This window comes from Gymnoscopelus braueri (genome assembly GCF_963280865.1).
Source record: "Gymnoscopelus braueri genome assembly, chromosome: 5".
In the NCBI taxonomy this organism is placed as follows: domain Eukaryota; kingdom Metazoa; phylum Chordata; class Actinopteri; order Myctophiformes; family Myctophidae; genus Gymnoscopelus; species Gymnoscopelus braueri.
In genome coordinates, this window is record NC_137606.1 from 53,318,032 (window position 1) to 53,329,921 (window position 11,890).

Here is an 11,890-nt window from a genome sequence, read left to right on the forward strand (position 1 = left end):
GATAGCTGTAGAATACAACTCTCGTAGACGTATTTATGATTCTGACGTTTTCAATCTACGAGAGTTGTAGGGTTCACCCCCCCCATGGACACAGGGACTTTCATCACTATACCCCGTAGACACTCCAAACATGTACAAATTTAAAATAAAGGTGCTTTCCCCCACGCACCAAATGTTAACTCTCGCTACGGGGTAGTAGTTTAATGTAATAATCCATATCTTTCAATAAAGAAGTGTTTTAATGCCGTCTGTGGCCCATTCTGTCGGAAGTTCCCAATGGGCGGTAGTGACGCGCCCATCTGGTGAAACCCGGAATTACACTCAATGTAAACAGGAAAAAACGAGGGTGAAAAAATGGCGTTAAGGATAAGGATAATTCCTTTTAACAGGTCGTTCATGAAAGTCCTTGCGGTCTTGTTTCCAATGAGAACCTGTGAGCAATTGGGGTTAAGAGTCTTGCTCAGGGACAAATTTCATATCATCGGCGCATATGCTGGGATAGCCTGGAATCGAACCTGGGGCAACCAGGGCCTCTGGTTCCCTGGGCGGGCTCACTATCCACTCAGCTATGGCCGCCCCGCGTTCGGCCACAGACGGCATTAAAACACTTATTTATTGAAAGATATGGATTATATCCAAACATGTACAACATGGTGTAAAGTGTACATGTACATAGTCCCTGTGTCCATGGGGGGTGAACCCTACAACTCTCGTAGATTGAAAACGTCAGAATCATAAATACGTCTACGAGGGTTGAATTCTACAGCTATCACAGTCTATGGGTGGAACCAGCGGTGGAAAAAGTACACACAATTTTTACTTTAAGCAAAAGTATCAATACCGCAAGGTAGAAATACTCTGTTACAAGTAAAAGTCCCCTGATCCAAATTTACTTCAGTAAAAATAATGGTATCAAGGTATACTTAAAGTACTAAAGTAAAAGTAGGCCTACTCATCATGCAGAATGTCCAATTTCATAAGTTTTCAAATGTAGGCAGTAGGCCTAATAAGATGAATACATATCTTTTGAAAATAGCAGATATAATACAAGGCTTGTAGATTGATCGGCTATTTGGAAATGGTCAAAAAAAAACTGAAGTGGTTACTGTATGTTTTGTAATAATAATACAAATCTGCAAAGTAACTAGTAACTGAAGTTTTGAAATAATTGTAGTGGAGTAAAAGTACAATATTTTCCTCTGAGATGTAGTGGGGTTGAAATTTGTACATACCGAAGACAGTAAAAAAAAGTAACTCTAAATTGTACGTAAGTTCATACTTAGTTACATACTTAGTTACTTTACAGTTCAGTTTACACCACTGTTTAAAATGAACTCAGGTTACTGCTGTTGACAAACAGAATGAAACAGGTGAGGTATCCCACCTGAACATGCATTTTATGTTTACTAAAGAAGAGCTGTAGACAGGGACACAAACACTTTATAGCAATGATTGTGCAGAATATAGCAATTTAACAATATTTAGTTATATAAACAAAACAATATCACTTACTGTACACCAATTTAATGATAGTGAACTTAACAAACAAATCTGTCAGCGTAACTCACGTTATGATACATACAAAAAGTTTAATGTTTCAAAGGTGAAATAAAAAATGGTTACATTTGTATACAGTTTGATAAAATGGATATCAAATATCTAAATACTGAATCAAGCAACTTAAAAACTGTCTAGTGTGCTATAAAAGCCTGGGTGGACAATAAAATGACCTCAAACATGTTTGAAAGTGAAATATCCCTTTAAGTACACTACTTGAGTAAATGTACTTAGTTACTTTCCACCACTGCATAAAACAAAGTATTTAGTTGAGCCAGTCACTTGTGTAGTGTTAGTACAAGCAGATGTGTCAGTCAGAGGTCCTGTGAACTGGTGACTGTTGGATGGTTAATTTGCCGGGGTTGTCATGACGATGCCAGATCTTTGCCATGGCCTTTTCCTGGCCTGTCACAGCACTGAAATCCACTCTCTTCAAATGCGGCAAAACAGAGATGATATGAGTCCTGCATGCACGCGCACACACACACACACACACACACACACACACACACACACACACACACACACACACACACACACACACACACAAACACACACAATGGTGTGTTATCGATGGTCATATGGATGTGCTTCCACAAAAGTGTTTTATCTACAGTTAGCCACGTGAACCCTAGCGTCCCTATTCTGGGGCCAGAAATAGATATAAGAAATAAGCTGTAGATCTGCTATTTTGGGTCAAGATATTTAGTGGATCCAGGATATCAAGACAAGAATCAAAAAGGTTTATGGTTTATTTGTCACTACTGATACAGGTACGAGCAGAGAAAGCTTGTAGATCGGCTATTTTCAAATAGCCGATGTACTTAGCAGGTTTCACCCATTAAGACCTGAGGCCGAGTCTACAAATTTCTTCTACAGTTTTCTGAAAAACGTATATCCTTACTAAACTTTTTCATGTGAAGGACCGCCAAAATTATATGTATTTGGCTGCGGACCCCCATCTCAAAATATGTTGTTCCAGGGACCCCCAGAAGCGAAGATTTGAGTTAAAAATATTTGCTTAAAAAATATATTCAAAGATTTGCACACGAAAGTGACGTGTTATGAGCTTGTATATCTGCTATTTTTGAGTAGCCAGCCTAAAGTATAAAATCTAATCTAATCTAAAATGACACAGATGCTTTCCCAGTCTTCATGGGTTAAGTGGTTAAACAGATTTTTATTCTATATTAGCACATTTTTGCTGGGGACCCCCTGGAACCCCCTCAAGGGCCCCGGGGAGGTCCCCGGACCCCACTTTGAGAACCACTGATCTAAATATAGGGTGTAAGAGGTTAGAGACTACGTGCACCATGGCTGTCTCCTCAGCCCAATTATGTTATACATACAATATACAATATATAATAAAAACGTCAAGTCACACAATAATAGATACACATCTGTGGGTTCACTTATGGAGTATGAATACTGTTGCTGTGCAGACTGTAGACAAGGTATGTAATATGAACCCCATCTCTGCTGCATTTAAGCACCTGCTAAAATGCTATGCTGCTGCATGCCTGCTCAGCGCCTGTTACACAGACCAGTGGTGGAAGAAGTACTCACATTTTTTACTCGGGTAAAAGTATCAATACCATCATGTAGAAATTCTCTGTTACCAGTAAAAGTCTGATATTCAAAATTTACGTGACAAAAAGTACAAAAGTATCGGCATCAAAATGTACTTAAAGTACCAAAAGTAAAAGTACTCATTGTGCAGAATGTCCCATTTTCACAAAACATCTTTTGAAAATAGACGATCTACAAGCTTGTAGGTCTGCTGTTTTCAAATGGCTGAAATATACAGTATATAGGGCTGAAGTGGTTAGTGTGTTTGTAATAATAATCATAATCTTCAAAGTAACTAGTAAGCTAAGTTTTCAAATAATTGTACAGTACTTGTACAGACGCACAGGCACACTCACAAATAATTGCAAACTGCAAACATTGGAAACACTCTTTGCAGTGTCACTCTTAGCCCCGTATACTTTGCCATATGACAAATAGCAGATCTACAAGCTCACAAGGCGTCGCCTTGCTAAATACAAGGTGGAAACCTTGTATGTACAAAACTACAAAACTGTTACTTTTCAGGAAATGGGGAAAAAAGGAACCTGTCCTCCAATTGTCCAATTGTAGTTATGATTTGGACACAAGCTCTTGTTAACCCATTAAGACCTGAGGCGATTCTTTAAAAAAATCTAAATCCTAACAGTTTTTTGAAAAAAATATCCCCCAAAAAATGTCACGTTTTTTCAAAAATAGCAGATCTACAAGCTCGTATGAGCTTGTAGATAAAGTGACACCGATGCGTTCCAGGTCTTCTTAATGCTTTTCATTGGTTCAATACAGACAGACTTGACCACGTTTACTTTCAAACTTTTTAAAAACTAGAGAAATAAAGCAGGTCTACAAGCTCGAAAACACACATTGTGAGCTTGTAGATCAGCTATTTTCGCCACATTTGCCTAACTCTCTTGTACGACGAAGGCATTCATTCACAAAAAAACATAAAAAGTTGAAATAATATGGAGACACAAGGTTTCTGGTGTGTATCTCATTGGAAACAAGTCCGCAAGGACTTTTATGAACGGACCTGTTAGACAAAGTATTTTAAATGTAACTGTGCTGTTTTACATTTTTTGCCTAATAAAATATTCAATCAATCATCTACCTGTATCCTGGTTGGTTCTCTATGAGGTTTCCATGCAGGGTGATGGTGTGGAGATACAGTAGTTCTCCCAGTTTGTCCACCTCAGACAGGCTGCAGATGTTGTTTCCATGAAGATACAATACACGCAGCTCCTGTAGCTCACACAATACCTGGGACACACACGCACATGCACACGCACACGCACACGCACACGCACACGCACACGCACACGCACACACACACACACACACACACACACACACACACACACACACACACACACACACACACAGTGCCAGTTACAGCCATATATAACATATATTTTTAAATATTACATATATCATCGAGTATGATATACAGTATTTCCTCCGTTTATATGTAAAGCCATTAAAGCCACAGCCATTCAAGTGCCTTGCCAAGCTAATTTCTTCAAGTTATATCTGAAGATTTTGCATGCTTCCATGAAGAATTACAGTGACAGTCATAGTGAATAGATCTAACAGTACACTATCTACAGTAACAATGTAGTAACAGGTGTGGTAGCTCTGTTCCTTTAACAGACAGAAAGAAAGAAAGAAAGACAGAAAGAAAGATGGGAAATACAGTTCAGTGTGTCTATGTGTGACCTGTTAAAAACAGACTCACTGTGTCTATGTGAGATATTATTGTTATAGGACAGGTTCACTGTGTGTTTAGTCTCGCGTGGCCAGACTGTTGCCTCCCACAATTTTCAAATGCTTCCGGTCATGCAGTCTGGAGCATACATGGGCAACTGGCGGCCCCCACCTTCACTTAATGCGGCCCCCAGGTTAATATCGGAATACTGATATATTATTGGTTTCAGCTGCTACAATTCCATTCCAAACATGCAAACATGACCCGCTTTAATTACTTCAGTCTATATTAGTAGCTTAAATGACTAGTATTAAAATGTTAAGTCTTTTGACGAACGGATGCCAGCTTCCTGTCTCGGATTTCGGGAGGTGTAGTTCCAGACTCTATATATAGCATTCGGAGATTGGGGAATAGACCCCTTAACAGACTACGTCACACTGATAAGAACCAGTATGCGTGCAACCAGTATGCGCGCAATGAAACCCATTCTATCAGGTCTCGCTAGGACACGCCTCACTAGCCAACACACAAGAGGGGGTTGGGGTGTGCTGAAACCAGCGCACCCCGAAACAACAGGTTGGGAATTCAATTGATTGCGTGAAACAATCACCTGTGCGTCCAGTCTCAATGTTAGTAAACAAATAATTGGTCTTTCGTTGACTGGCTACGCGAGCCTACTGTGTGTTAGACCTGTTAAAAACACCTTAAATATTTAATTTGTTTTAGAAATAGTTCATCCTTCACTCAATAGGAGCCGCTTAAGTCGCAAGTTGATGATGTCATATGTCCATGTGTGGTCAGCCCTATGGAATGTATGGAATGCATGCCATGTGCTAATTAAAAACGTACTACTTTCTAAATATGAGCATCAAAACAATATTTTAAATACTTTTTATTACATTCCATAGGGTTGAACCACACATGGATATATGACATCATCAACGTGCGACTTATTATGGCAATTATAATGTATATAGACATACAAGGCTCATTAGCCAGGGATCCTTTTAAAAACAAACTCACTGTGTCTATGTGTGACATGTTGTTAAAGGACAGGTCCAGCCAGGCCAGCTTCCGCGGTTCCGCCAGGAAGCGGCTGACGTTGTGAAGGAAGTTGCTCAGGTCAGCTATGTTGTTGTTATTGAGACGCAGAGAGACACACAGGTATCTGTTCTCCTTGTTCTTCCTCAACGGACGCAGTCCAGCTCTGGGCTCCTGTGCATCTAAGAAACAGGGGAAGAAATGAACCTAGTGGTGTGTGTCTGTGTACTTTTTTTTTTTTTTTCTATTTTCACATACAGGTCAATAGGACAAAAGCATACAAAAACAGTGTATGTTACAGCTCCCATCCCGCTCCGAAAAAGCCACAACCCATGAACCCAATAGTATCTTGTTGTACCATTAACACAAAAAGACAATACAAACAAACTAGACGCGTCGCAATTCAGGGCAATTGCAGAGTGTGGTTGCACCGACGCTAGTCGCGGGTCGCTGCCGCCGGGACTCGAGGAATACGCTGGGAGGAATACCGTCGGAGGCTGCGCCAATTACATTGTCACGCAACTCCTGAGATCACTTGCGTTTCATTTTGAGAGGATTGGTCCCCCCAACATATGGTTTTTGCATCAAAAGGTTACATTTTGAGCATTTGTGGCGCCCCCTATGGATCAAAGTGGAAATTATTTTGGGGATTTGTTGAGTAATCCACACTTGACATGTGATTCAAATTTGGGATTGACTGGACGTTTTGTTCGTGATTTGTGGGCTTTTTTGTAAAACGGGCCCCTCCCGCTAACTTTGGAAGCCATTTACGGACGAACGGTATGGACTATCAAAATTCTGTCGCATAAATACCCATCGCATGGGTCCAGAGATCATGTGTACCGATTTTTGTGAAATTTGGACAAAATATATGGGAGGAGGAGCTAAAAGTGTGTTTTGAAGAAAATTCAAAATGGCGGAAAATCTATCCTGACGCAAATGGGCGTGGCCTATATGGGGAGATGCGTCGTGACCCAAGGAATCCAGGGGAGAAATTTTGATTTTACGACCTACGGTTCAAGAGTTATAGGCCAAAACGTAAAGGGGGCTGTTATAGCGCCACCATGTGGCCGACTGGTGTAATTATTTTATTAATAATTTGGCAATAAACTATGAACCTCCCTTCAAAGTCTTTTAACTCTAGCACTTACGGTTTCCGAGAAAAAAAAATCATTTTTGGTAAAACGGTTCCCTCCCACTAACTTTGTGGGAGGAGGAGCTAAAAGTGTGTTTTGAACAAAATTCAAAATGGCGGAAAATCTATCCTGACACAAATGCGTCATGACCCAAGGAATCTAGGGGAAAAAAAGATTTTTATTTTACGACCTACGGTTCAAGAGTTATAGGCCAAAACGTAAAGTGGGCTGTTATAGCGCCACCATGAGGCCGACTGGTGTAATTATTTTTTAAATAATTTTGGACTAAATCATGAACCACCCCTCCAAGTCTTGAAACTCTAGCCCTTACGGTTTCTGAGAAATAAATACTTGAATGGGAGTTTTTTCATTTTCCCATGAAAGTGGATGGGGAAGTTTAATGCACTAATAAATCAATATCAATTAAACTATGTAACCGAACTCTTAGCAAAATACAAGCACACGATTCCCGGTGAAGCCGGTCATTTTGACATATGGCACTAAATTGGGAAAAATAAACTGTGGGAGGAGATGCGATTGAAAATAAACTGCTAGGGCCTCTGGAGGATAACAATAGTCTGGTTGCCCTGTTAGGGCAACCACACTAATAAGACACAATTGCAATGAAAGTTGAAAGAAAATGTAAAACGAAGATGAAAACAAGTCAAAGAAGTAGCAGCTGGACAAGCTCACAACAGAGCTTGTTGATTTTCAGCGAAAGCTTTCCCCACAATAACAGAAAACAGAAGATACACTAGTATAGAGAGTGGTTAAAGGAGTAGTTCACCACAAAAATGTCTTATTTATTTACTATCAATTGCACACCCCATGGAGCCTTGTATTCATGGAGATGTTTTAGTTTTTGTCGCATTCCTGAGCCAATACTTTTATGACCATCTCATCGGTCAATAGGACTTTTGAGTCAGCCGGTCATCAAAAAAAAAATTTGGGTGAAGTACTCCTTTAGTAGCTACAGTTTTGTATGTTTCCAAACCCATGTATCAATGAGTATCGCGAGGTAAGGAGTTAAAGAACCCTTACAATGAGACAGATTTCACATAATTTAAAAGGTCAAAATAACACTGCACAAAAAGCCAGTAGCAGACAACAACAAATAATCAAACGTATTTATCAATTTTCCGTAAAATGCAGATCCCAGAAGAATGCACGGAATCTCTGTGTGAACCATCTGACTGATGTCAGTAGGTACTAGGGCGTCTCATTGATGACATCAGGGACAGGGGACACAGAGATCTCCATATATCGGCATTAAAGGGACACAGGCAGAAAGACAGACAAACGGGTACAACAACAAGTAGGCTACTATGACAATGGGTACAACGGATATCATATAATCGGAGAGGCATCGAGCGAGCGGGCATCGTTCCCAACGGGCATCGTTCCCAACGGGCATCGTTCCCAACGGGCATCGTTCCCAACAGGCATCGTTCCCAACGGGTAGAGTTGTTCCGATACTGATACCAGTATCGGAAAAGCTGCCAATACTGCCGAAAATGCTGGTATCGGTTTTGGTGAGTATGCCAGTCTAATTCCAATCCTATACCACATCATTTATCACAAGAAGATATGTCATTTACAGTACCGGTAATCAATTATTTTGTATTTTGAATGCATTTTATATATTTTGTATTTATTCCTAGATCATTGGTTCTCAAAAAAAATATATTTTCAAGGCCCCCATAACTCTGAGAGTGTAGAAATGGAACCATTTGGTTCCATTTCTACACTCTCAGAGTTACAGACCTGTAAAAGGGTCCATTTGGAACCCCCTCAAGGGACCCTGAGAGTCTCTGGACCTCACTTTGAGAACCACCGTCCTAGATTTCTTTTTGAATTACACACAGGTATTGGATCGGTACTCGCTCTGTATCGGCCAATACGCGGCAAGTTGTGGGTTTCGGAATCGGTATCGGGAAGGAAAAACTGGTATCGGTACATCTCTACCAACGGGCACACCCTCTTGTAGAGATGGAAACCAGGCTGTATACCTGCCACTGACGTGATGCTTTGAAATGACAAATCCACAGGAGCACCGTACATGTTCTACAGACTCCTCCAGGCAGATGTTTTACCTGTGTGAGGAGAGACAAGGAATGACATGACTCGGTTTCTAGCTCAATGGTTCTCAAAGTGTGATCCAGGGACCCTTTAGGGTCCCGGCCTAGCAAAATGAAAAACTGTTTAATTTCACGATCATGTCACTGCCTACAAGCAGGGGTGGGCTGCTCTGAAGGTGCAAATGCGTGGCCGTGACAGTCGTCAACGCGCCGTCAACACCTAGAACAAAAGACCTGGTTGCTTTGCATAACATTAGGCTACCGAGAAAAGCCATGGCATTGAATGTGTACATACATTCCTCTCACAATGAGAGACAATTGGTCTCTGCACTGCAGAGTGTGAAAGGGGATTCAGTCAGATGAATTTAATCATCACCCCAATCCGTACAAAGATACTGGTTAAACGGGTATCAGCCTTGATGTTCATCAAGTTTACATGGGCCACCTATGACTGGGACCCTATACAGATTATGTGATAACTTGGCTGAGATCCCATCGCTTAGCTGAGGACCCAAGAACGAGAGAGCTGCACCAGACACTCTAAGGAGGTTATCCCTGTCATTCAAGTAAAGACAAGTTGTCTGATTATTTTAAGTATAGCCTACTTATGTGTGTGTGTGAGTCTATGTGAAGAGCTCTGGTATAAAACTGAAAGGAAAATCATTTCAATAAATGACATCTAAACAAAAATGAAAACAACAAATGAACAATGCAACTAAATAATAAGAAATGTGTGGTGGTTTTCCATCATGTTATGTAGCATACAGTATTTCAACTAGCACTGAGCTGAGCGGCTATGTGCATGTGCACGTGACGTCATTACAATAGAGCTCCACTGCCTCAAGATTCCACAGCACACCCCTGCCTACAAGCTACAATGAGAGAATACACAGGGATGTTTATTCAGATGTGGTGGAAAGTAACTATATGGGCAAGCCAACATGCTGGCACAAAAATTTCACATGTGTACAGACTACAGAGTAGACAATGTTAAAATATCACTTTTTAAAACCTATTGCAGGCCACTTATGGTGCCGTTATAGCAATGCAAAAATGAAAACAGTTCAGGTGGCATATAATGATGCTTTTCGAATATTCCTGAAACTCCCAAGATGCCCACCTATCATGCTGTCTTGAGGAATTGTATGTTTAAATGTATGTGTAGAGTAGACTGATGGAGTCAAAGAATGTATTAATTATGGCCTTAACAGGGATCACACAGAGTGATACAAGGTATTCCTCATGCTTCTGGAAACACTGGAGGCAATGTTTATATGTTTTTAATTGATCTGGGCTTTATGGAGTGAAAACAGTCTGGTACTCATGCAGGCTATCTATAGTGTTGTTATTGTCTGTTTTGAATCTCTGTTTTTTATATGGACCTTTTGTGTCTGAAATGAAAGGAAACGAAAGTTAACTAAGTACATTTACTTAAGTGCTGTAACCCAATGTTGAGGTATGTTTTTACTTTACTGAAGTACTTTCAATTTTCAATTATTTTGCTTCCACTCCACTACATTTACTGTGTGTGTGTGTGTGTGTGTGTGTGTGTGTGTGTGTGTGTGTGTGTGTGTGTGTGTGTGTGTGTGTGTGTGTGTGTGTGTGTGTGTGTGTGTGTGTGTGTGTGTGTGTGTGTGTGTGTGTGTTTGTAGGATCATTAGGGTTGTTGTTGTTGTAGTAGAGCATGAAAGCAGTGGTGGAAAAAGTACTCACATTTTTCACTTAAGTGAAAGTATCCATTCAAAATGTACTTGAGTAAAAGTACAAAAGCATTGGTATCAAAATGTACTTAAGTCTTAAAGTACCAAAAGTAGAAAGTACTCATTATGCAGAATGTCCCGTTTTACATGTTTTCAAAACTGTATAAAAAATCTTTTGAAAATAGCAGATCTACAAGCTCACAATGTGTGGCATATTTTCAAATGGCCTAAATGTATATAGGGCTGAAGTGGGTAATGTAGTGTTTTGTGATAATAATCAAAATCTACAGTTTTCAAATAATTGTAGAGGAGTAGGCCTAAAAGCCCAATATTTGCCTCTGATATGTAGTGGAGTAGAAGTAAAAGTACTGAAAACTGGAAATACTCCAGTAATGTAAAAAATACCTCAACATTTTACTTAAGTACAGTACTTGAGTAAATGTACTTAGTTACAGACAGACAGACAGACAGACAGACAGACAGACAGACAGACAGACAGACAGACACTCTTTTAGACGGCTAGAACCCTCTGAGCCACTCCGTTCTACTTCTATCTGCTATATTTGTCAAAAGAAAAATGTCATACATACACATACACAGAGAGCTCCCAGAGTCCAACTTCTTCGCTTCTTCAGCAACAACTGGTTTCCAAGGAAACTAAACCAATATATTATGGGAATTGTAGTTTTGGTAGTTTTTAACTCACTTCCGGTTTGGTTTAGGACTACAAAACATTTCTACTTGAGTGTATAGGACGTTTTGCATTATTATTATTATTATTACAATCATTATAATAATTATTATTATCATTATTATAATCATTGTCATTATCATTATTATTATCATTATTATTATTAAACAAATATAAAATATAAACCACGACAACAACCACATCTCGCACATGCGCACACGCCAAGTGTACCACGACTTCCGCCTTGTCGTTGCGCTTCCAATAATCACAACAGATCTACAAGCTGGGGGTACTCGGATACGATACGCGTCGTGAGCTTGTAGATCTGCTACATTCCACGCACGACACGGCCGTACGACGAGGCGTTCGGGGCGGATGGCCCGGATGAGGATTTGAACCAATCACGTTGCACGTCGCGC

At 40.1% G+C, this 11,890-nt stretch overlaps 2 protein-coding genes across 2 annotated transcripts in view; both read right to left on the reverse strand.

Moving 5' to 3' along the window:
• The window catches only part of LOC308086080 (uncharacterized protein), a 499,718-nt gene that overhangs the window by 109,492 nt on the left and 378,336 nt on the right, over window positions 1–11,890 (reverse strand). The window lies entirely within an intron of this gene.
• On the reverse strand, window positions 1,868–9,063 carry lrrc51 (leucine rich repeat containing 51; the record flags this gene model as incomplete). Its single annotated transcript, XM_080428277.1, has 4 exons — window positions 1,868–2,021; window positions 4,232–4,380; window positions 5,849–6,048; window positions 9,012–9,063. 4 exons carry the CDS (start codon window positions 9,061–9,063, stop codon window positions 1,868–1,870), a joined length of 555 nt encoding a protein of 184 aa, XP_080284403.1.